We start from the raw sequence: 27958 nt of genomic DNA, 5'->3' as shown, positions 1-27958 counted from the left end.
TGAAGTGCCCACTCAAATGTATAACTGACAGGAATGGTGTGTGTACAGAAAGAAAAATAATTCACATTTCCACCGATTTTATTTGGGAACATGATATCAGCTTTTAGCTTCATACAGTTGCATAGAATCTTCAAGCAATCTGTAAACTTCATAAACTATCACTGAATGGAAAGCCCTCTTTACTTGCTGTTCATGAGGATGAAATTAACAGCAATGTTGATTGATTAAATTATGTTTTTATAATACACCTAAGCTGCTCAAACTTTACAATTTATCCAAGTATTGCGTAAGGTCAGGGAGACCCTCCTTCAGCCCTTTCCTCTTACGTGTGTCCTGCAACAGATTTTTCAATAAGCAATGTACACCATGAATTCAAAAAATTTAAGTTTTATAATTAATTCCATTCTATTCTATTTTCATGCTTCAAAGAATGTTTCATAAGAGTAACACTTGGTAAGCTTTAACACAACAATTAATGGTGAGCCACTATCAATATTTCACATTATATTTAAATTTGTTATGGGGTTGGCATACCAGCTACATTACTATTTCAGAATAAATTAAATTGCATTTGCATGTCACACACACACACACACACACACACACACACACACGAGATTATATACTTCACACCACACTTTTTGAACTGAGTTCCCCAGTGAAGAGAATGCAACATGGAGCAGATGTATCATTGCCAATCTGCAACAATGATGTGTTCATTCACAGGTGATACTTCCATTCCACAGATACATTGTAAGGAAATTCTTAAAGGTGCAAAACATGTCAAAACCTAAACAGTGTACACAACCTGGCACTCAAAAATATGTCAATTAGTACTACCTTCAGACTGACCCCCAAACTGGCCATTTCTCATTTCAAACTCAACTGAGGGGCATTCAAATACTATCTGGCAGCTGACAATGTAAGAACTTCAATTTTGGATCTAACAGTGACTGAATCTACTTCCATGTATGCTATTTCATACATATTTTATGGTGTATGTAAGCTCTACCAGGTATGAGTGACAGAAGTGGTAGCTCTAGATGGCCACCAAGCCTTTAGAAAAATAGTATTGTTGACACAGGCCACTAAGTCCTTAATGTTTGTGCAGTTACCAGGCAGCAGTTGGCACAACAGCAGAAGCATTCAACACTAATCCAATGGCTGTAGAGTCATTACACAGAACATTTTCAATTTTTACATCAGTTACACTGCAAATAAACCACATGATTCAATATATTTAATATTCTCAAGAAACACACGAAAGTAAATGGCAAAATACAACACTGAGCATCATTTCAGTTTTCTTGCAAGTTAATAGAAGCTCCAATCCACAACCTTCCAATTAGCATTTTGTACTCTTTCCACTGCACAAACTAATGCCTGGCAACTACACTAATAAACAGCTCACGTATTGCCAGACTTGCACCAAAACCATCTGTTTAACACTGCCACCTGGCACTCCAGCATCTATCAAATTTTTTGCTAAGGCTTATTTAACATTGCATGTTCATCCTTAAAAAATTATTTTCTTCTTTCACTTCCACACTTTTTTGAAGTCAACACTATACCCGGGCCACTGAAACATTGCGCTTGACGTTTGCGTATGAAGTTGGCAGCACAACAGAGTAACAAGTGAAGAACGATAGGCGCTAGGCATTCAGCGTGGGGCGCCAGCCAATCACAGCGCAGTGAGCACTGCTGTTACTCACGTGCTGTGACGTCAAAGTTCCCACGTTGCCAGCTTTGTTTAGTGAATGTGTATACAACGTGAATTGTATGATGTTTACCGCATGCTTTCGTTGTACTGTGTGCTACAGCGTTGTGACTTGTTACGTTGTGAGTGTACATACTTGGAAAATGCCACCGAAAAGACTTCGTTCACCTAGTGACAATCCTTTGCGTCGAGGGGTGCCGCTAAACAGCCAGGCACTGGAGTTATTACGCAGAACTCTTAAGTTTTACGAGCAGGAGAAAACTACGTAAGCATTCATGGACAGCCATCAATTCCTACCGACAAAGTGGTGGAACGTACGTCGAAAACTCTTGGTATTAGTGCAAGAACCGTAGTAAGGGAGTATTACTACAAAACTTGAAAGATACTGAAGTGAGCCGTAATGATTCCAAGCTGTCTGGATCAGATAATACATTTTTATCAAACCCGGGACAGAAGAAAAAGCAGCCTAGTCCTATCACAGATTCAGATTCTTTCCAGATTAATCTCTTTAAAAGAAAGTGAACTCTTCAGGGGTGGTACAACGTCACTAAAAATGGTGCTAAAAAATATGGGTTTCCGTTACAAAACACTAGATGGACGCAAAGTACTGTTAGAGAGGGCACATATTGTTACCGCTCGTAGCATTTTCTTGCACAAACTCGTGGGCAGACACATTCATTCCATAATTTGGCTAGACAAAACGTGGGTTAATGCCGGGGAAGCTGTCAGTAAATGTTGGACGGATAACACACCCAGCAGTAGCGGCCATCAGCCGACGGGAAGAGGAGCTAGATCAATTGTGGTCCATGCAGGCTCCTCCAGTGGTTTTGTCCCTGACACTTTTAGTTTTTAGATCGAAAAAGACTGGTGATTACCATGAAGATATGGATCACACACGATTTGTTGAGTGGTTCAGGAACCTTTTAAAACAATTTCCTGTCCCTACAACAATTGTAATGGACAATGCTCCATATCATTCGGTGATACAGAACAAAGCCTATGACACCTACATATGTAGTAGACGAAATTGCCAAGGAGCAGGGTCATACTGTAATAAGGCTGCCACCATGTCACTGCCATTTCAACCCTATTGAGTTAATATGGAGTGATGTAAAAATGTATTTAAGGAACACAATAACAGAGGTGGAAAAGCTGTTGCGTGAAGCTCTTGTGACTGTGGATGCAGCCTCATGGAGAAAAAAGCAGAGCACGTCGAGAAGCTTATACGAGCAGCACAGACAATAGAAGGCATTATCAGTGGCCATGAACAATTAATGATTTGTCTTGCTGATGACTGTTTTGGCGATGAGTCGGACAACAGTGACGATGGCGAGCTGGATGGAATTGCGCCATTATCGCTGTAAATTACTAAAATTGGTTATTTATTGCAATCTCAGTTATTTATTTTGTAAACTACGTACATTATTGATTTGAAAGTACCAGTCATCGGATGCTTGTTTTTTGTATTTCTTTGCTCCGTTATTGAAAGGGTGCGCATTGTTATGCTTTTACATGCATTACTATACGGTTGTTTACTTCCTGTCATTGTAGTACAACTAAAAACGAATTTTTATATACACTGTAACTGCTCAATCACTTGCATTTACGAGACAGGACGGGAAACTATCGTCTGCTGTGTGTATAGAGGCTGCTGTTGCAACATCGCTATTACAGTATAGCCAACCTAACTAGACAAAAAGCGAACTGTCAAGTGCAATGTTTCGCCAGCGGGCGTATAGTAATTGATATACACCATAAAACTGGTTCAATGTAAGCTCTTGGGTAGCTGCAACTTGCAAAATTACTGAGGACAGCTCAATATAACTGAATAGATTAAACATCTGCTTGTGAAGGGAAAGGGCTGACAAATCCACACTAGGAGAATTACCGGATGGGATGAGAAGGAGAGTCCTCATCCCATCTAATAGGTCTCCCCTGCAATGTGGTTCTGGGAGAATTATCTGTAATTCTCACCAGTCCTTTCCCTTAACCCTCCTGACAGAAGGAGCCATTGGCTCCAAAAGCTTGCTCATTTCCTTAAATTTTGTGCACATTTGCCCCTGCTGCCACTTTGTAATTAGATTTTTTATCCATACAACTAGATTTCCAAAACTGATGCCTCTATAACTGCACACCTGCCTTACTCTTATGTCTAAGTATTTGCAAATTACTTACTATAGTAACTCTTCAGTTTGTTGTAAAACAGAAGACATTAAATTTGCACTGTACCTGCACAACACCATATGGCTTGGTACCACTTTCCAGTGGGTCGCCCGGAAGGATCTGCCAGTGGTCAAATACACACTGTGGGAACGCCTGGCCACCAGTATTACTTCTCAAATCAGCAGTGAATCCTGAACAGACAAAACAAAACATTATTTCACTATGCTGTCAGTAAGGTCAACACAAAACTCACTGCAGTCTAGGCACTTACCAAAAGACTCATTTACAGGAAGATACGCCTTCACAACGAACATGGGTGTACCAGCTACCTGCATTTCTTCAAATACATGGCCACGTCGCCTATTCAGCACACCATAGATTCCACCAACTGCAACCTCTGGGCACTGAAATTTAAGTAACATTGTAACAGTTATGAACAGCACTCAAAATTGCTACCACCTGACGAACTACATGTCAGCATTACAGCAAAAATTATTACAAGTAACTTAAAATACAGACCTGAATTTCACAAAGGTACACTGGTTCCATCAATCTAGGTTGAGCGGTAAGGACACAAGCGTACAGACATCGTCTTGTTGTTGGAATAATTTGGCTGCCACCTCTGTGTATAGCATCTGTGTGAAGGGTGACATCATAGATGTTAAACCTCACCCCCCTCATGTTTTCTTCTGCAAGCACACCCTGGGAAAATTTTGAAACAATTATCAGGAAATTAGCTCCTACCCAGTAAAAACCAACAGCAGAAATAACACACCGTGCTTTTCAATACTTTAAGAAAGCCAAAATATAGTACCTCCTTTGTAGCCCACTGGAACCCAGCAACAACAGAATCCTTTATCTCATTCAGGTATTGGACACCTTTAGTACAATCTAACAACAGATTTGGACCAGTTCCATCAGGTCCAAATGACCAGATCTTACGGGCTTCAGTAACATCATACTCATACTTTTCACTTAAATAACGAGCACGAGCCTTGAACTCATCACGTGGGTTTACTTCTCCCTGAAAATAAAAATAAAGTTAAATATGAAGAGCACATTTTATTTACACGGAAAATGAAGACGTGTGTATATCAACTTACACTGTCAATGTCTTCTGCAAGGCCATCTGGCATTGGGACAGCCTTCATAAAAAGCCTGTTGTGCTTATTGGGCGACTTTGAAAGGCACATCTGATCTGACTCTTCAGAAACAGTCTCCCTATAGGACACTACAGGATCAGACTTCTTAATGGGAATACAAGCATGGTCCTCCTCAAGATCCTAGAAACACCAAAATTCACCATGTCATGCAACAATCTGTTTAAATCCCATAAATCATCAATTTTTAAAAGTAATTTCTTATAGTGAATGTAATCCAGTGCACTTTCGTGCAGCGAATTCACACGAAGAAATCGGCAGTAAAAACTAATTCATGAGCATATTTACAGTAGCCGCTTTTTTTAATCAAAAATACATTCTCAAATCAATAAGCAGCATATTACCCTGAGCCCTGTTGAGGGTCATTCAGTGAGAATAATGTCTCGTATTAGATAATTCTGTATACTGTTCTGAAGATCAGTATTCTCAATTGAAGTCAGTTAAGTAAAAATATATAATTATGTCAAGAAATGTAAATTGAAGTGTCTTCATATGGTAACATAACTGCACAGAAATGAATTTACTCACAGAGCTAGTTTTATGTAGTCTTTGTATTGGCACACCAGCAGTATCTAACTGTGATGCTTCCTAAAAGACATTCCTTTTCCCCAAAATACTATTGGCACTTCAAATTCCAAAGCAGAAAATGAAGCGTGGCTTCGGGGTATGATATCCTGCATAATTTGTGTTAGTTCTCAGTCAGCATGCTACAAGAAAGCTCTAAAGTATCAGGCCAATTAAAGCATTAAAATCAACTGAAACTTTGTCATCTTAATACATGAATTTTTTTTTAAAATTATGATTAGTTAATATCACATGCAACAAATTTACAACAGCCAGCACGATAACACATTTTAACATTAAAAATGATGTCAATGATTAGAGTAGTAACAAAAATTATAGCGCACATGTGCACGCCACACATTAGGTGTTAGCCATATTCATCAGCACTACTGATCCCAGTTGATTTCTTAAGCTTCAAGTTAGTATACAGCCCCAACACATTCTGTACAACAAGAGTTTTGGCACTAAGCTCTTAGGAAGAGAAGGAATCACTGACAGTGCCAGCAGTGTATGGGGGATCATTAAGTGCTTCACATTGGCTTATTAGTGAATGTTTTAAGGGTGAGAATCTTTTGTTGTGCCTATCTGCAACTCAACATCTCTTATAGAGTAGCAATTTTCCTTCTCATAATATTGTTACATTCCAGCCTGGATTCTCCACTTATTTGAACTTTGCTACTGAGTGTTACATATTGACCAACAAACCACTTAAATGTAATAATGAGCACACATTCCCTGAAGTCTGACAAAGCCTTGCCATGGGTCAACATAATATGTGCAGTTTGTGCACATTTGGCAATCCTTGTTGAAAGAAAACAGCACACGTCAAGGATTTCTATGAAAGAAATGTTATCAGTCTGTCTGTGTGTGTGTGACCCATCCTAGAATATTGTTCAAGTGTGTGGGGCCTGTACCAGACAAGAGCAACAAAAGGGCAGTACAAATGGTGACTGGTTTGTTTAATCCAGGGGAGAGAGTCACAGAAATACTGAAGAAACAAATGGCAGACACATTAAAACAGAACTATCCCAAGAGTCAAAGTTTGAAGAACTGGCTTTAAATGATTACTCTATGGATATACTACAACCCCCTACATAATGGTCACCAAGGACCATGAAGACAAGATCAGAATAATTACTGCTTGCACCGAGGCATTCTTCAAACAATCCTTTCCCTGCCCCATACATGAATGGAATTCCTAATAACTGGTGCAATGGTATGTAATGACTGCCATGCACCTCATGGTGGTTCACAGAGCACAGACACATATTCTCTGCAACAATGTTTATATCTGTTTTAAGCATGGTTAAAGAAATTTTACATTACAGTAACTATGTTCACACAGGGTGTGTACATTAACGTCTATGAAATGAATTTATCAACTAAATTCATGTTTACATTTGGAACAGAAAAGATAACTTTTTGCACTATCTGATAGAATGTGGTCTCAACAATTGCACACCAGCAGTAGACAACTGATGCTTCCAGAGAGATTTCTGGCACCCCAAATTGTTGCTGGCACTATTTCCCATGAGCAGAGTGTAAAGAACAGCTTAGGTGCAATGCACTGTGTGTTTTTTCACAAACTGAAGACACCGCAACAGTGGCTGCACAAATATTTTATTGTTTATAACCAGTTTGAGAATGATAATTCCAATTTCTGGCATACAATAAAGTGTAAATCTAAGGTTGTCTTCCACACTGTCACCTGCAGCACAAACTAAGTCCCATGTCCCACTTTATTACACAAGGAATGCAGAAAAGTAATAGCAACCACAATCTTGCTCATCTGGCAACACTGTAACAGGCAAACTCTACACAGCATTTACTGTTTTCCTGTTAGTATGGCTAGATGATCCAAGATAGTGAGGATGACAACCTTAGTTTGGCTCAAATGGGTCTAAGCACTACAGGACTTAACATCTGACATCAGTCCCCAAGACTTAGAACTACTTAAACCTAACTAAAAGGACATCACACACATCCATGCCCACAGCATGATTTGAACCTGTGACCATAGCAGCAGCACAGTTCTGGACTGAAGCACCTAGAACTGCTTGGCCACAGCAGCTGGCAACCAACCTTAGTTTGTTTCCACTTTATTGTAAGCCAGAAAAAATGAGTGTTCTGAAACATGTCAAAAATTTGTATTTGTCCAACAACTCTTGCAGTTTCTTTTTCATTTTGTGAAAAATGAACCTGTACACTTGCAGCCATCCTATGACAAGTTATAGTGCACAAGTTTATCAAGTTGCTGAGGTGATCTCACTTTTGAAGCCAAGGCTGAGTGCATTACACTTCTACACTGGAATGGTGTAGGTTCTTGCTCAAATTTTTGTATATATGCCTCACTTTCAATAACATTAATATTAAACTGCCGGAACACTGAAATAATTAAATTTTAATTTCTTGATTTAGTTAATTCACAAGTGTACCTTCAGACAAATTTCCAAGTGCAGTTCACCAGCTCCTGCAATGATGTGTTCACCAGACTCCTCAATGATACATTGCACCATGGGGTCTGATTTTGCAAGGCGCTTCAAACCTGGAAAATAAAACAAATTAACTCTCCGGTAAAATTTATCATACTGACAATGGTTTATTGTCTATCAATCTTACCTTCCACAAGCTTTGGTAGATCTGCAGGGTTCTTCGGTTCCACAGCTACCCGCACAACAGGAGATACACTGAATTTCATAACTCTCATATTATGTGCATCCTTAAACGTGGTAATTGTGCCAGTCTTCACCAAGAATTGATCAACACCGACCAAACCACAGATATTTCCTATATAATGAAACAGCAAATTTAATTACTTCAAGGTTATAGGCTTATTTGAAATCTAGAAATATGGGTACCTTCACATGCGAAGCAAGAACTTAAAAATTTTAGAGGAACACTGAGGATATTAGACTAAAAATGTTGAGAAACCATTTAATTCCCAATCAGACTGAAGTACCATCAATTACGAGAATGAGATTTTCACTCTGCAGCGGAGTGTGCTGATATGAAACTTCCTGGCAGATTAAAGATACTGGCAGAAGTAAAGCTGTGAGTACCGGGTGCGAGTCGTGCTTCGGTAGCTCAGATGGTAGAGCACTTGCCCGCGAAAGGCAAAGGTCCCGAGTTCGAGTCTCGGTCGGGCACACAGTTTTAATCTGCCAGGAAGTTTCATACCATCAATTACTTTTAACACTCATACCCCATAAAAGATTGTACTTTTCACTTGCCTAGTTATCAACTAGATTAATGCTACAATATATTACTACACATTTATTTTCTGTAATAGCTCTGTGGAACCCGAGTACTTCATATAAACAAACAATTTCAATATTAACATGCATAAATAAAAACTCTTAATACAAACTCCTCATGCAACAGGAGTGGTTAGTGTTAAAACCCCAGCAAACATAAGTACCACCTCTGCTGGCTTAAACTTTACATACTCACAGCAAAGCAATATGATATTTCATACACAGTAAGTACATTAAATGTAAGTGTAGTCTTCCTCATCGGCACATCAACAATCACAAAACTGTGATGCTTCCTGGGAGACATTTACTTTTCCCCAAATAGATTTTGGCACTTTTGAATTCATTTAGGAATTCAAAGCGTGGCAATGGGGACTATTTCACAAACTGATACTGTAATCACACCAAATACCCACCACTTGGAACATCTTCAATCGCTTCAACGTAACGGCCCATCATGAGAATTGTTCTCTGAATTGCTTTCTCATACAAGTCTTCCTTCTTTCCTGGAATATAGTTGGGTCCCATTATGCGTGCCTTCATGCCAGTTGCAACCTGGAAGCACAAACAATTAAGAAAGTAGTAACCAATGTTTAGTAATTTAATCACACAAAGTTTTGCTACTCTCAAAGTTTCTGAATTCCTCTTACTAAGGGTGATGTTTGTACAAACACAACAAGCATTTAGCATTTTTGGAAGATCATGGGGAGGTGACATGAGCACTAGAACAATTTCTAGTAAGCAGCAGCAGACATTTTACTTTCTACTACCAACACCACCCAAATTTTGTAAGATTTCACACATGAACAGGAAAAAGTACAAATTCAGACTCAAGGAAGTTGGGTAACTGAACATTTTTGTATGTAACATTTTCCCCACATTTTAATGTAGGTAACACTATTAGTAAGATTCTTGCAGGAAATTTTTTGGCTGTGCAAAGCATAACCAATTATTTGAAACTTCAAACTTATCCAATTCACAAATCACTGAGCAGTTAACAATATTTACATCTTTTTGAACCAATTTTATAATTACACCAATAACACTATGCCTACTATAAATGAAAAATTAATATGGAAATACCATGGGTGGGTCATTCCATGTCAGATCAACACACTTTAAAAATTTGACCTCACCCCCAGACTGCTGAAAGTTGGTATACTTATAGTGGGTGCCGAAACTAAAAAATACCAAATTTCAATTTACCTCAAACCATTTCTGAAATATGGTCATGTAAACTGACTAATTGCCCTAGGAGCTGCCCTAATTGAGGTAAAGAGGTGGGAAAGGTGTCATTTTGCAGCATTTTTCATGCTCTTTCCAGTGATAAACAACAAAAGATAGCTTCTAATAACTTTTCAAAATACTAATTAATATTTTGATTTAAATTTTTTTACAAAAGTACATAGTCGAAAATTTTCAAAATATTTTCACAACTACTGTTTTAAATCACATGACAAAATATAAATAAGGGATGATGGTTTCATTGTTAAAAAGAAGTATTCTGGGCTCTTGTTTTTTCACTAACAGCTGTAGTTTGACACACCCGATCTTATCAAACATGAATTTCATTAAAACCTACTGAATGGTAAGTAAAAAGTACTAAAAATATCTAAGTATCACCTTCTAGAAACAAAACTAAACATTTTCTATGATTGATTGCTTATATTTTTAGTTTCTTGCAGTTTAAACTAATAGTCTTAACTGGCAAAATGAAATGTTGAGTGTGGGACCTGTAGCTAAGATTTAAATAAAGAGTGAAAAACTTTTAAGTAGACAATTGATGTAATACTTCTGGTACAAAAATGCACATTTCATTAGCACAGACTAGCCACTGTATGAAGGCTGAACAAGCTTGGGTTCCTATCTATGTATGCAGCAGGCTGAACAAGTTGAAACAAGCACAGTGCTTGATGTCTGTACAATCAGAGACTGGGGCCATGGTTGAGAGGATATAAAACTTACCTTCTAAGGCTTAGTGTGCCTACAGCATTATTGTGCACAGTGGTTTTAGTACAAATCAATTGTTACCTCTGTGTAGACTAGTTTTTATCTAGTATATTTAATAGTTCATTTACAAGTGAATCTATAAATTGAAGGAAAGTTTGTAGGTAGTTTTTGTATCAACATGAAACCAAGTAAAAAGTGTAGTGTTGTAATCCACTAAAGAAGACAAATCATTTTATTAGACAAAAAAGGTCACAGCACAGATGCCCAAATTATTTCCAGATACCTAGTGGTGGCAGGATTTGTGACAAATATAGGAAAGATTGAAAAATACACCAGAGCCCATCAGTGATACTTGTTCAAGACTCTTGTGGATCAGATATAATCATCCCAGAGAAAGACCCTGACTTCACTGAAACTTCAGTGGTTCAAACACTTAACACATCACTTCCAGAACTAGGCGAGTCCAATTGATAAGAAAAAAGGAACATGTAGGTGTTACACCAAATCAAAAGTGAAAAAATCTCGGTGACATGTAAACTTTTGTTGCTGCTGAAACTACTTCGTCAGATACTGATGACAGTTCTTCAAAATCTCAAAACAAACTAATAATTCTGTAAGTAGAGCAAAAAACTAACGATTCTTACAAGTTTACCTGAAAAATGAAGTGTCAGGAAAATTAGGGAATTTAATGCTCCTAATTACATTGTCAGTCCAAAAAATTTTGAAAGAGAAAGGATTCCTGGAAGGTCCAAACCCAAAACCAAGAAAGTGTTTGGAAACAGAAACTGTCAAAACTGTACATGCATTTTATGAAAAATATCAAGTTAGCCGGGCAATGCCAGGCATTAAAGATTGTGTGACAGTTACAGAAACAAGTGCAAGTAAAACAAAACTATCAAAAAGACTTATTTTGTGTAACCTTAAAGCAGCTTACAAACATTTTAAAGACATGTTTCCTAACATAAAAATAGGTTTCTCTAAATTTGCTGAGCTGAGACCAACACTATTTGCTGGCTGGAGCGGCATGCACGCATGCGCACACGCAGAAATTCTTTGCAATCCATCAGTTGAGTGCAACATGAAAAACTGAATACTGCCCAGGAGAAACTGTCATACGTAAAATTTTACAAGACTATTTTGATGAAAACTTAATTGAACGAGTTCAGTTCCAACAGAGGATGTCAGCTGACCACTGATCTGGAAACTGTTCAGAAAACTTCTGAAGAATTCAGAGATTTATTTTTTAGTGAGATGTCTACTTTGATCTGGCAGGACTTCATTGTCAAGCAACAATGAACATCCTTAACTCCACAAGAGAAAACCTTAAGGAATCTGAATTTGTTGTCATTTGTGATTTTTCAGAAAATTATATTTTAGTTCTATAGGATGAAGCTCAGAGTTACCACTGGACAACACAACAGATTACCATTCATCCTGTTATATATTACAAACAGGAGTACATAATTGAGCATATGAGCTTTATCATTGTTTCTGATTGCCTGGAGCACAAAGTTGCTGTTTACACCTTTCAAAATAAGCTTATTTCTTATCTAACAAATTTCAAAAGCTTCCAAAAAAGATATTATTATTCTGACAGTTCTGCTGCTCAGTACAAAAATAAACTTCCTGAACCTTTGCCTTCATGAGGAAGACTTCAGCACAACAGCTGAGTGGCACTTTTCAGCCACAGCACATGTGAAAGGGCCTTGTGATTGACTAGGGGGTTCAGTTAAGAGACTGGCAGATTGTGCAAGTTTGCAAAGGCCATACCAAAATCAGATCCAAACCCCACAAGACCTATTTGAGTGAGCAATAGATAATATCACAAATGTTTATTTTGCGGATTTCACTCAAGAAGACTATGCTGCTTCAGCAATAATATTAAAAATCCAGCTTTAAGAGGTATTGACAATCAAAGGAACACAGCAATTCCACACTGATTCCCAACACTACATCAAAATTAATAGTCAAATACTTTTCAGGTGATATGCAGAGTTGGGAGAGGGAAGTAGCTACATCACCAGACAAACAATCTATGAGGCTATGTCATCACCATACATGGCAGAAACTGGTGGCTTGGGTACATTTTAGAAAAAAACTTTATGAAGTTAAAGTAACTTCTTCAATGTGGACCAGAGCTAAGTCATTCTCCTATCCTGCATATGTATGTGTCCTGTGGATATCAGTTGTGGATGTTCTCACAAAAAATAGTTTTATTTCAACAGGGAGAACATACACTTATTTAAAGTGATGTAAACAAAACCCAGATGGCTTGATTATAATGTAATCAGTGAAGTTCCAAGACAATTTATTGGGAAAATGCTTCCAACTCTAAACTTAATTTCTGTCTCAGGTTAGTGTTAATGTATATTTTATAGAAAGTAGTTTCAAAATTACTGTTAGTACCTATTGTGTTAAATTTAGCTATGTATAGATACCTGTTACTCAAAGACAAGCATTATGTTTTTAATTGTTTCATTCCAAACATAATGGACCAGAACTATTATGTAAATACTTTTACTTTTTCATACTTTATTTCAGTTGTATGAAATTAAAATAAGCAATCAATTATAAAATATGCTGATTAGTTTTGTTTTAATAAGGTGATGTTTTGATATCTCTAATACTTTTTTACTTACCTTTCAGTATATTTTAATGAAATTCCTATTTATTAAAGGTCATTTTGGTCAAACTACACGTCAGTTAAAACAAGACTCCAGAATTTATTTTAAACAATGAACCCATCACCCTACATTTATATTTTGCCATGTGATTTACAACAGTATGAAGTAGTTATGGAAATATTTTGAAAATTTTCAATTATGTACTTTCTGTAAAAATTGTATCAAAATATTAATTAGTATTTTGAAAAAGGTTATTAATTAGAAGCTATGTTTTTGTGTACCCCTGGAAAGAGCATGCAAAATGACACCTTTCCCAGCTCTGTAGCTCAATTAGAGCAGCTCTTAGGGCAATTTAAAAAGTCCGTTCACACATTTTTGGTAGGTTTTTGAATATATTACATAGCCATATTTCAGGAATGGTATGAGATAAAAATTTAAATTTGGAATTTCTTAGTCTCAGCACCCACTAAAAGTACACTAAATTTTAGCAAAATCTAAAATGGTGAGGTAAAATACGTGTGTTTTGACATGGAATGACCCAGGTACTATATGTGCCTATATACCAAAAAAAAAATGCCGTCTGTAGGAAACACTTCATTACATTAGATAGCAGCAAAAATGGCAGCTGAGCTGCAAGGGTTGCATCAGATCTCACACTTATCTTCCTTACAATTAGTAAGTACCAGTGAAAAGCCTTTGCTCTGCTATGGCTGAGTCCAAGAATAAGCTCATCCTGTTGCCATTGCATTGTTCTACTTCGTGTCATTCAGGTCACACAAAGAAGCAATGATTACGAAACTACCACCTGTCGACAGGTTTATGTGGCAGTGCTGAAATTCATTCATGCTGCTGCGGGTAAAACTTTGCAACTTCACTGTCACTCACTACACTATTTGCCTTAGTATGCATTGCAAGCAAGTTTACATTTGTGAATGGAGCAGTGATTATAATCTGGAAATACTGGTAGTTTTCATGAGCTATAATGGTAATTTAAAGGTAAAGATTGTAAGGGAATCCTGTCAAATATAAAAATTTCTTCACTTCTACAATGTCAGCACTGGAGAGGCATTAGATGTTTCACACAGTATAGATTCTGCCAAAGAATGATTAATGGGAAACTGGCCACAACATATTTGGACACTTTCCAGGAAGATGCTCATTGTACTGCAGTGGAATTTTGTAAATGGTAATCATCCTACAAGGCAGAAGGCAGATGTCTTACACAAGGCTGTTAGTGGCACAAAAGTTAAGTGTCCAGCCCCTAGCAAATGAGACTAACTGAAAGAGGGCAGCAAAGCAAAAGCTTAAGCCCTTAACACTTTTCAGATGTTCTTTTACAAAGGAAAAACCAGGAGAATTGCTCAAATTTATTCCTGATAGCACTGAAAGATGAATGAAAAGTATAGTGTCACTGGTGCCAAGAAACAGCTAAAAATCATTAAAATTGACAGAAGCTCCACAGCCTGATGGAATCCCTATCAAATTCTATACTGCATTAGTGGTCGAGTTAGCCCCTCTTCTTACTATGATCTAGATTACATCCCTCTAATAAAAACCATGCCCAGTAGTTGGAAGAACAAATAGGTAACACCCGTCTACAGCAAGGGTAATAGAAGTCATCCAAAAAATTACGGTCCAATATCGTTCACATCAACTTTTTCTAGAATATTGCAACAATCTGAGAAACATAAGGGACCTTTAACAGAATGACCTCAATGCCAATCTGCATGGAGTCCAAAAATATCGATCATGTGTGACCCAACCCACAGTTTTCTCATTATATACCGAAAGCTATGGATCAAAGCAGTCTGTAGATACAGTATTTATCTATTTCCAAGAACCATATGACATTACCACACCTAAGGTTATTGTCAAAGGCTCTATTGTATGGGATATCAAGTAAAACCTATGGCTGGATTGAGGAATTTCTAGTACAGAGGAAACCACAGCATATTACCTTGGATGGACAGTAGTAATCAAAAGTAGAAGAAACTTCAGGTGTGCCTCAGAAAGTGTGTTGGGATCCTCACTGTTCATGTTGTATGACATTGTGAACAGTATAAATGGTTACCTAAGACTTTTTGCAGATGATGCAGCTATCTATAACAGAGTACTGTCTTAAAGAAACTACATAAATATTCAGCCAGAATATATATATATATATATATATATATATATATATATATATATATATATATATATATATATATATATATATAATAGAGGGAAACATCCCATGTGGGAAAAATATATCTAAAAACAAAGATGATGTGACTTACAAAACGAAAGTGCTGGCATGTCGATAGACACACAAACATACACACAAAATTCAAGCTTTCGCAACCATTGGTTGCTTCATCAGGAAAGAGGGAAGGAGAGGGAAAGACGGAAGGATGTGGGTTTTAAGGGAGAGGGTAAGGAGTCATTCCAATCCCGGGAGTGGAAAGACTTACCTTAGGGGGAAAAAAGGACAGGTACACACACACACACACACACACACACACACACACACACACACACAAGCTCACTATTTCTGACAAAGGCCTTTCGGGCTGAAAGCTAACTTTCCAATAGTATCAATGAGTCATTGATTGAATCTGCAAATTCCTACAAATACCTGGGGGTTTACCACTTTGTCGGGATATGAAATGGAATGATCACATAGGTTCAGTTGTGGGTAAAACAGGCTGTAGTCTTAATTTTATTGGTAGAATACTGGGTAAGTGCAGTCTGTCTACAAAGGAGATTGCTTATAAATCACTAATGTGACTGGTTCTAGATTATTGCTCATGTGTGGGACCTATACCAAATAGGACTAACAGGGAATACCCAAATATACAGAGAAGGGTGCACAAATGATTACATTTGTTTGACACATAGGAAAATGTTACAAAACTGAACTGGTAGTATCTTTAAAGATACAACATAAACTATCCCAAGAAAATATACGAACATAGCAAGAGTCAGATTCAAATTATGCTTTTATGAATATTCTACAATCACATACATCTCTTACACAGGGATCAAGAAGGCAAGATTAGGATAATCAAAGCATTCACAGAGGCATTCAAAGAATCTTTCTTCCCACACTATGAATTGTGTGGGACAGAAACCTAGTAATTGATACAATGGGGTGTACCCTCTGCCATGCACTTCACAGCTGTTTGCAGAGAACAGCTCTGGAAGATTGCTTTCACAGGGGGAGGGCTACCATTTAAATAACGATTCTAAAAGGTTTGGGATTTAAAAATGGCTCTGAGCACTATGGGACTTAACATCTATGGTCATCCGTCCCCTAGAACTTAGAACTACTAAAACCTAACTAACCTAAGGACATCACACAACACCCAGTCATCACGCGGCAGATAAAATCCCTGACCCCACCGGGAATCGAACGTTTGGGATTCAAGAACCGAAAATTTAACAGAAGGTGCATTCTAATGCAAAGACCATATTGCAGAGGCTGGGGCTCATTTATGTCAGACCTAGGTCAACCAAAATCCTTGGAAGTTTGAAAGTACCAACTGGCAAAAGAAACCATGTCCTGCAGGGCATCTGAATGTGTCATTATCAAATGCAAAGCTAATATTTTTATTCTGCAAATGCTATGATTATCGTGAAGTTAAGTGAGGTGTTTCACCTATTTTAAAATTACAAGGTTTAGAAGAGACTGCAATTCTCTATAACTTAACTTATTGAAGAGGAAGAGAAGGAAATTCCTAATTCAAATAGAAAGAAGGAAGAAACTTTGTAGTGGCCTGAACTATTTCAACCACATCCTCTAGTCCCTAAATAATTTGCATCTAAGTTAAGAGTACTTTACTAGAAGGAAAAACCACTATGTACACCAGAGCTGACAGTCTTATGCCTGGTCTAAATTTGGACCTCAAATCTCATCTCCTGCATTATTTTGTGTGTAACATCCACAACATTGGAATTCAAATAAAGTCTCTTAAACAATTTTTGGGGTGAGGTTGTCTCAACATGTTTTGAGAGTAAGAAACTTGTCTAAGTAGGTTGTATTCTTTATTTTCTGTGTAATCACCCAATTTCAACCTGTTATCTTTAAGCTCTAAACTTCATTTAGCAGTTTAATACATTGTTGCTACATGTGGACAAGAATACATCAATACATCTACCTGTACCAACAATATATCAACATAAATTGAAGCTGAAAGTTTATGATACAAGCTTCAAAATCACAGACAGTGAGAAGAATAACAGCCATACCTGGACCATGTTTTCATTCTAAGAAAATGAAGTGTTAGTAACTGTACCACCTTACTACTGTTCAAGAGTTTCATTAACAAATGGTAACTCATAATAATGTTAACATTACTTAGCACTTTCCTAAGTACCATAAGAGGCATGATCAGTGATACACAAATGATCAAATGTCTTGTGGTGATAGGACAAGAAATGAAGTTTGCCTTGTTGCAATGAGGTCTTGTTACTGTAGACTAAACTAGAATGGCCCCTTCAACGGCAACCGGACACCTGCATGTTTAAATCTTAGAAACCCAAATCTTTGGCACTTACAGAATCTCAACATTTTTTCTGTAAGACAATGCATACTGAAGCCAATAGTGGAATTCCATTCCAAACAAATGGTGGTGGTGATCTTGCTTCTCACTGTCCTTTACCCACAAAGTATTACTGGGGATACCTGTGAAACTTCACATTTTGCTCAACAATTTCAACAAATTATGCATTGTGTGCAATAAACACTGATTAGCATTCCACATACCTCCAAACCTCTGAAATCACTGAACAAATACTTCCAACCAATGAAACATTGCAAAGCAAAAAGTATTGACAGTACTTGTTTCAACCCTACCAATGCCTAGGAAAAGTGAATATCATAATCTGAAAGGAGTACACAAAGGAGACAACATTGTGACAAAGCAAGATGGGACCTTTTACTTCCCCCTCTCATTTTGCCATCAGCCTCCTTAGAATACATTTCGTTACTTTTAACTAATTAACATTAACATAAATGAGTATAATCTGCAATTTCATAAAAGAGGAAGGTTGGGCCTCAGTTTTAAAGAATAGAACACCAGATTAATTTTGTGCTAAGTTTCATGTAATTTATTTCCTAATTTAAGTCAACTATTCCTAGTTAGTAATTTTTGTTATAGGATGAAATCAGTAACTGTTTCATAACTAATTCTATTGTTGACTTATAAACAAATTCTGTACTAATTACAAACATTTGGAAGACAAAATACTAGTGATCTTAAAGTTTTTATTTGGCTCTATTTGAAAACATGTTAGCAAAGCCAGCCCTTAAGTCCAAAGTAATTAACAGTTTTTCTAAAGTTTTGTTTGCATACCCAAGTTTTCAATGCATTCCATTAATTTAATGGATGATTTAATTGTAATTTCAGTAAATTTAGCTTCAAACAATGTGTAGTCTCAGTACCTATTATGAGGATATATAAGGGCCTGATTTTTGGTCACGAGACTGTCTGCCCACAGCATAGTTTCAGACGAGGAAACTGTTGGTTAGACTGACAATGCATCAACTTAACAGTGAAATAAATGTTACACCAACAGGCTGTATGTTAAAACAATAGTGTGTGCTCCATATGTACCTTTTCCTCAACTGTGAACTTTGTGGTTAGGTTTTTCCTGCTCATAGATGTTCAACAGTAAACTACTGTAGCAATATTTAGATGTTCACCTGCTACCTATTAATAAGGCTGATCAAAAGTTAAGCAATTGTGCACTGGTCATGTTAAATGCTTATATGGTGGTGTTGGTGGTGGTGGTGGTGGTCGGGAAAAGTGAACGTAAAGAACTATGTAACCCAAATGTGCACCTGTCAGCTACATCATTTACAGTAGACAGTACTGCACTTCCAAACACCATTTTTTCCACCAGTATGTTAAAACCGAGGATAGCAAAGAAGAAATAAAGGAGGGAATACTGTCACACGTAACTCGGCACACTTTTAATTAAACATATTGAATTACAACAATATTACGGAAACATGCATAGTGTGGATTTAGAATATCCTTTGGCTAAAAGCTCAAATGAGCACCAGTCTGTTGTGCCTGTCTGCTACTTTAAAATCACCTCTACATGGTGAGTACCAATCTTTATAATACTGCCATCATTCCATCCCAGACTTTATGTGGTTTGACACTTCCAATTGCTTCAGACACTTATTGTCTTTATTTAATCTCAGGCTTAAGAGTAACTACTTTGACACAAACATTTGAAAGGACTGTCAGTGACTGCAGGCTGTACTCAGTTTAATGACTATCATCATACATTTATAATTACATATTGTAAACCTTAAGTCTACTACCCAACTGGAACGAACAAAAATGTATGTTCCCCTATTCAGGCAACCACACAGCATAGCTACCAAAACCAAGAACATTTTACTCTTCCACTGACATTCATTATGGTACCAATTCTTAGCACCACGTAATTTTGACAGTGGAGAAAAAGATTTGTACTTTGTCTTACCTTTCCAGAGAAGACACGACCAAAGGCATAGAAACGACCTTTGTCAGATGTTGGCACCATTTTTGATATATACATCATCAATGGGGCATTGGGGTCACAGTTCTGCAAATTAAAAAACTGTCTTATAATCACTGACATCTGAAAGAAGTTACATTAACTGTATATAACTTCTCACTAACCTTGACACCAACTGCTGCTTCATCATCATGGGGACCTTCATACAACATTTCCATTCTGTATTTCTGTGCAACCACAGGAGATGGCAGATGAATTGCTATCATCTGAAGCAAAGCTTCACCTGCTGGGAGCCAGGTCCTCATCACAACCTAAACATTTGTTTTTGTTACACACCAAACAACATGTTCAGTTATTATACATAATTTAATCATTATTTCAGCTGGCCGTTCTTCTATCCAGCAACAACAATAGGAAAATGAACATTCATCATCATTCTCATATATTTAATGACAGCATTAAATCTGACTAACCTTGAGGAGGGCCTTGCCATCTTTTTCCCTATCTTCAGGTTTAAGTTCAATATTCAGCTTCTGCATGAGACTTGCAGCTTCCTCTTTTTTATAGTTCATGATTGAATCAAATACCTGTGAACCATCTTATAGTGTCAGAGAATGCAGGTTTAATAAATAAGGAAATATCTTAAACATTTATCAGATAGTATTATCATTCAACATTTATCAGAACAGGTCTGTATTTATCATCATTAAAGCAATATTCATTTCAGAATAGTTTTATGTTTACCTTGTAAATTGGATCCAGGACATACATGCAGAAAGAACGCTTGTTGTCCACTTCCTTCTGTTTTGACCATTTCTTTGTCTTTGGATTGAAGAAATTCTCACCCCACAACCTGAGGAACACAGCTTACTCCAATCACTGCTATATTAAATTTGATTTCAACATATTAGTAAATAAATTACAAACCTGTTCATTAGCTTTACTACATCGATCTTAAACTTTTCAGCATACATTTCTGAAAACTGCTTTAGAGTGAAGGCCCAACCATGCAATCCTGACCCAAAGCCAACACTTCCTTTACTGGGATCTACCTGTAACAAATCCAAAGCAATTATACACAGCAGTTCCAATTATATGTACAATACTTAAAGAGTGTAAAAACAGTACCACAAATGCAGTAATTACATATTTCGAAAGGCTAAATGACCTGTCATGCACTTCCAGATTTGAAATTGACTTTCCCTCTTCCAGAATCACTGATTATAGTTTCCAGTTCGATTTTCAAATCAAGATCTAAAATTCTAGATTCTACAAAACTTTTGTGAGAGTGCTGTTGGAATCCATCTGCTTTCATCATTAATAATATCTGAATACACTTAATTTAACTGTAAATGCATATTTATGCACAGAAAATTTATTTTCAAGCAAACTGTAACACACATTCCTCAGCTGCCTTTGTAGGACATAAGGATAGAGGTCCAATGACAGCCATTCAGCATGTGTGTTTTAATCTCCTTCCATATGCACAGTCATTACTTTCTTTGTCAACAGCAAGGGCAACCCATGCCAAGACTCAAGCATGACACAGAATGTGCTGGAAGATATCCCTCAAAAAATCTTGGGGGTTGTAATTATTCCAGGTAACCAACATTACAAATTAAGCTATTAAAACTTATTGAAAATTGTCTTTAATTTATCAACTGAAGCACATTACAATGTACATTAAGAGACTACAGCCACAGCCCATTCTGTGGAATGTAGTATATTATGGTCAATACACAAAAAACAATGGCTGGCAGACAGCACCTACCCCATATCTGTTTTCTGTTGCACTTTTGATGGTCCAACTACAAATATTACATCAGAAAATTTTCACACAATTAAAGAATTTAAAGTTTAGAAATTACATCAAAATAAATATTACTATGTTTCAGTACATATTTTAATGCATAAGTGCATCACATACCACCTCCTCATGGAAAAGGATAGACAACATGTTAGCCACACCTACTCATGTTCATTATCTTCACTCCTGCTTTCACCTCTAATCTCTTCCTACATTGTGCAACATGCATGTGGTCTCACTATTTCTGCTTTTTCATTTCTCTATCAAATGAATCAATGCCACTCTAGACAGTCCACTGTATCCTGCCTATGCATGTAGGGATTGTAACTGAACAATGATATGATGCACTATCCAATATTATAGTGGAGTTCTTCTCTATGTTTTGAAGTGAAGAATGTGCAGATCACTTTAGTTTCATTGCCAATATTTCCCCTTTCCCACATTTCTTTGATTTGAACGACAGCATTTCCAACAGACCCACAAATTCTTGCAGCACATCCAAACATATCTGCACACTGCTCTTCCATTGACTGTATAAAACCAGTACCTGATTTGTTCCCATCCTATGCTATGGCGAGTGCCAATATTGCAGCATGAAACATGTGCACCATGGCATCTATGAAGACCGTCTTGCAGAAATGACTACTATTGTCAAGCATTTGTACAATTTTAAAGTAAATTCAATTCCCATTGTTGGCAAATTTTCTGCCTGCTCTCTGCCCCCCCCCCCCCCTACTCATCATGCTCTCTGCCAAATTGGTACCAATGTCTCTCCCCCCCCCCCCCCCCAACACTTCTGTAATGCAGTGTTGAGCACCAGTGCAACACTGACTGCTATATCTTCTACAGTGCAAGTCATATGTAACAGCAATAAATATATAAACGGACCTAATTCTCAAAATTTTGCTCATCCCACTCTTAACACCTGTTTGTGCTATCTCCACAACAGGTCTTGCCACTAATTTATTACCACAATTACAGTTCTTTTATTTCATTCAGGATCCATCTTCCTCACTTCATCTAAATTTCACCATCACATTTGCTTTAGAATGTTACCTTTTACTTAGACAGCAGCATTATCATTTGTACACAAACAATATACGTAAGAATTTATTGGAAATATGGTCTAATACTACAGTTTTGAGATGACAGACTATAGTACTATTGCATCCTGTTTTGGAAAACGAAGTTTTAAGTAGGGCAAAGTGTGTTTGAGTGACTAGTTCACAGGTCCTCATGTATTCCTTGCATTAGTACTACACAAGCCATATGTCATGTGACTGTTCGAACAATGTTTATGCCGTATCTAGTGCTTCGACTTCTTGGGAAATTTTGAGTCTGACTCACTACTGAACCAACACACATTAACAAAACTTCGACACTGGGAAAGTAGGTTGTAACCCCCCCACTGCAAACATTGATGTTACTGTCAGTAGCCCAAACAGCAACCCAGCCAACTGCTGTGTTGGCTAAGACTTGCGCGCCAACGCACACACACACACACACACACACACACACACGCACGCACACACACACACACACACACACACACACACACACACACACACACAACTTTGTAAATCCCAGCCAATAAAGCACTTTGCTGTTCACTGGCCTCAAATTAACTAGCTGCCTTAATGTATCACATTCTTTCTGAAAATCAATACCAATGGCATCCTCTTCTTACATTTCAACAAATCCTTTTACACTACCGTCTCCTAATACCACCAGCTGCCAATGTGCTTAACCGAATAATCTTAACAGTCCACACGTGACTTCTAATACAAAATACAACAAGGAAACAAAATGTTTACTTACTCTCACTTCACCCATGGGACCAGTATCATCACTGTAAGTGGCAATAATGACATTCACATTTTCTACAATACGCTGGAATGTCTGGTACAATTCCTCAGCCTCCAACTGCAACTCAAGGAGGGCACGGTCCATCTTGTTCATGAACAGGACAGGCTTAATTCGTTCAGCAATTGCTTGACGCAGAACAGTCTCAGTCTGTACACACACACCTGAAAGATTTAGCAAAAGTTTTTTTACTAATTAATAATTTGATAAATGCGGAAACCCTACTGCAAAATCTGTTGAGAATAGCACTGCTGTCAGCATGCATTGAATATAAAGCCACCCACAATGAATTTACTATTTACTGGTAGCACCAATGCAGAAAGTCAACCTAATCATAGATTAAGTACAGAAACTAACCACTGGCATTACCAGAGGGAATGACAAGGTTGGTGTTGGCACACAAGGTCTTCAGCCCCCCCCCCCCACCCCGAGGGAGAGAAAGCATCAACTTAGTTAACTACATTATGCCCACATTCATTCAGGAACATATGGCACAACATTGATAACTACATAAGTGTAAATTTGAAATTTATATCATCCAGAGAACTCCATTGTCTTCAAAATGTGCAGTACAACCGGTATCTACATTATAGGTTTGTATGAGCAGTTGCCAGCGTGCTCGTGTGCAGAGCTGAATTCGCATATGAGCAGTGCCTTCCACCCGCTTCTGGCTACTTGGAGCGTGACTGTTTGGTGTATGAGCAGTAGCAGCAAGTAGCCAGAAGCTACCCGGAAAAATTTTCCTGGCGCGCCCAAGCTGACGGATTCGTGCATGCGCAGAGCAAGCTGAGTTATAGTGGGGGTCCTTCCCCACATGACCTGTGGCCGTGTCTTTCTGTGGCCGGGAGCCATCAAGTGAATTAATATACATTTTCATAACCATGAAAGACCAAAATAAGTTAGTAGTTTCAATTTTCTGATTTTATATTATTTCCAGGTTATTAGCAATCAACCATTAATGTCTTAATGAATCTATTCTGGCTGTTTTATAGAGAAATTTGCTTCAGTTAATTTTTTTTCTGCTGAGGCAGTTTGTTTATTTGAAACGAAGTCTCATCCCGCACTATTGGTTACTTTCAACCTCGTTCAATTTAAAGTGCAAATTTTCATTTTCTGGGACGAATGACGTTATACCACAATAAAGAACCAAACATGAGAAATTGGTATCACGAGAACCACATGAAAAGCTGAATATCAGGTACTTCAGAGTTTATCTGGACATACAAATGTCCAAATAGAGCGGAATGAAGCATTTTAGTATGGTTTATGAAATTCTGATGCTGCTGGAGTAGTCTCTAATGTCCCATTCCTTGTATGACACTGTAAGATCTCTTGATGCTATATACGTACGAACATATGTAAACAGACGAAGCAAAGTAGGCAAATTTGGTCAGTAGTTTTGAACTAAATATTTTGTTTCAAATATAATGACAGCTGTAGCAGAATTTTATAGATCTGCCTTCTGTGAAAGTGTTTTTCGATCACAAGGCACTTGTCTAGTACTTCCTCTGGGCCTGAAGTTATTTCTTAATTTGTGTTTACGTCTTAAATTTATAGAATGCCATTCTGTGCTAAATTTTAGACTGGCAGCATACCATGTTTTATCGTTTTAACTCCCCACATGGCTTCATATTTATTCCTAGAGTACAATATAAACTGTCAGTTGTACAGTTTCTTTGCCTCACAGACAACCATGTTAATTTTTTCATATTTTGAAATATAATTGTCCTTTATTCCAGTGTAAGCTACACAAGAAACTGTTTTGTTGCAAGTAATTTGTATTCCATCCTAGTAGCTTTTTGCAGTGCTGTGTAGATGTAAACGTGTTGGAAATGCTACACAATATTGCAGAGTAAGAATTAAAAAAACAACCTGTCAAAGTCATCCCTTAGCAAAATTTTATGGTACTTCGAGCAGTGGAGTCTAATTTTGAAATGACTCAAAAGCCAAGAACTGCTTCCTTATTTGCATCCTTTACCTGTGTGGGATATGATAAAACAATTGCTCTAAGTACAACTCAGTATGTCCTCTCAACAACATGCCGCACGGGCGGCACGGCTACACATGGTCACGTGATGCCCCACCAGAAATACGACGAAAAGCGTATGAGCAGAGCAAGCACCAAGCACGGGCTGCCTACGTCGTCATAGCTGCGCACGCGCAGTACAGCCTGTTGTCTGGCGCTTTCTGGTAACTGCTCGAGCGAGCCTTATAACTACATATCATGTAAGTCAGTTTGCATGCACTTGCACCTTGAAATTTTAGAATATACCAATCGTCATGGAAAACTATAAAGTGCTATCAGTTTAACATCAAATACTAATGGGTGATTTATAATGCACCTCAAACAATACCAAAAAAGTTACTTTCAACCATTGTATGGTAACTGCGAAATTCTGCAGATTATAGCATCAAAAACTGCAACCAAAAATTCTTAACCTAAGCAACAGCTTTGTGTTTTGATAAGCACAAAAGTAAGTTTCAAAATAGGTAAAGCAAGTCACCTGATGCAATCTTACTGTTTACAGTTACATGATCTTGTCACTTCAGGAAAAGCTTTTTCATGCTTAGTATCCACAGTCTGTTCTTTCGGTGGAGATACTATGAGTTGCGTAAACTACCATGTGTTTTGAAACTAAATTAGTAGTTTTCCGAGGCTGCCAATAAGAATTAGAGATAATGGTTATCATAAGTAATCCCTGCACAATTTCAAATTGGACAGAAGTGTTTTGCTTTCATAACAGCATGAAACATATATTCTGTTCAGACTGCAAGAGAACAGCAGGGTTTACTTCCTACCAGCCCCAACAAAGGGTGCCGAGATATTCAACCTATATTGTATAACATTACCACATCAGCATCCACTACTGAACAAAGTTTGAGGTCCAGTGGAAACATTTCAATGGTAATGCAGTTTTTCCTCCCATGTACACGCATGCTTTCCCTATCCACAATACTCTTCTGAGCCATTACAGATTCAAACAGAGCTATGGCCATTCCATTAGCTGAACACAATTTAAGTAGTGCTCCTCTTGCTAATGACAAATAAAATTAAATTTCCAGATTTAAATGGCTTCTTAATTAAACATTAGAAATTTCTGTACCAACCTGACACACAATCCACAACAACCAAGGCACCATCAGTAACACGGAGAGCTGCAGTTACTTCACTTGAGAAATCTACGTGTCCAGGAGAATCTATCAGGTTAATAAGAAAGCCCTTCTCTCCTTTCTCTCGCTGATCAGGGTTTGTGATGAAAGTCAAGTCTTTGTCTTCAAGCTCGAAGAACATAGATATTGCACTGGAATCAAACATGCTTCTATTAAAACTCCTATCCAGGTGCATTAATCACAAAGGCACTGGTACAAGGCAATAGCCCTATAGTTGCCACTATATACACTGTATTACACCTAACGAACGTTAATAACTTTAAACAGCTGCTACTATGTTCGTGCGGGAAGTTCAATTCTAAACATTTTTTTCAATATAGTTTGTTACTTACGTTGATTTGATGGTAATGCAGCGTTCTTGTTCATCTTTCCTCGTATCTGTAAACCGTGTCTCACCAGCTTTAGCACTTGCAATAATACCAGCTTTTGACACCAGGGAGTCTGTCAGTGTTGATTTTCCGTGATCCACGTGTGCGATGACGGACATATTGCGGATATTCCGCTTTTTGTCCATCATCACACGAATCTCATCTACCGTGAAGTTCACCTGAAATTTGATGAAGTGTAAGACGTATTGCACAACACCATGAAAACTATTTTAAAACACAAAATGACCACGAATTCGCACAGATTAAAGTATGTAATTTAACATAAATTAGAAATTTTAATATTTCACAGCAATATGATCGATAATAGTGCGCAAGAAAAAGCATGGTTCAATCACAGCCATATTTATCACGAAGACTAATTTAATTTTAGTAAGTCTAATCAATGACAGTCTACATAACCATTAGAGCTGCATAAAGTTTGTACAAGCCTACTAGACCTCAACTTCAACCTACTATTATCTAAAACATGCATTATGACATTCTGTCTGACACAATGTGACTAGTAGCATTACGGACACTCGCACAACACACATTAAATAGATATAGTCATCGAGAATAATATATTCCAATTAAGTAAAATGTTATCTTCTGAAAATAGTGCTAATTTTGATGAATTCTTTCTTACCATGTTGGATTACTATGGATTTCCTTCCTCACTAACGAACACGGTCGTCCAACAATGGCGGACTCCCTGCGAAAGGACTGTGCCACGGAGTGCAGCCTTTGCTTCACAGTGCTTAGAACATAGAGTTTCATTGGGTGCGCGTGCTGCTGCTGTGTCAGAATTCCGTACTAGGAGGCTGT

The 27958-nt window shown here is 37.5% G+C and overlaps 1 protein-coding gene across 1 annotated transcript; it reads right to left on the bottom strand.

Moving 5' to 3' along the window:
* Positions 1–60: 60 nt before the first annotated feature.
* LOC124615373 (translation elongation factor 2) lies at positions 61–27958 on the bottom strand. The gene is made up of 18 exons (XM_047143198.1): positions 27780–27958; positions 27098–27312; positions 26703–26896; positions 23550–23758; positions 20852–20976; positions 20669–20777; positions 20398–20511; positions 20089–20235; positions 19910–20011; positions 9272–9410; positions 8224–8391; positions 8040–8149; positions 4984–5163; positions 4695–4904; positions 4400–4582; positions 4152–4284; positions 3947–4071; positions 61–333 (listed from the first exon to the last, which is right to left on the bottom strand). The coding sequence occupies exons 1-18, from the start codon at positions 27780–27782 to the stop codon at positions 265–267; spliced, it is 2535 nt and encodes an 844-aa protein (XP_046999154.1). The 5' UTR covers positions 27783–27958; the 3' UTR covers positions 61–264.

Source organism: Schistocerca americana, chromosome 5 (genome assembly GCF_021461395.2).
Source record: "Schistocerca americana isolate TAMUIC-IGC-003095 chromosome 5, iqSchAmer2.1, whole genome shotgun sequence".
Lineage (NCBI taxonomy): Eukaryota > Metazoa > Arthropoda > Insecta > Orthoptera > Acrididae > Schistocerca > Schistocerca americana.
This window is presented reverse-complemented; position numbering and strand designations above follow the sequence as displayed.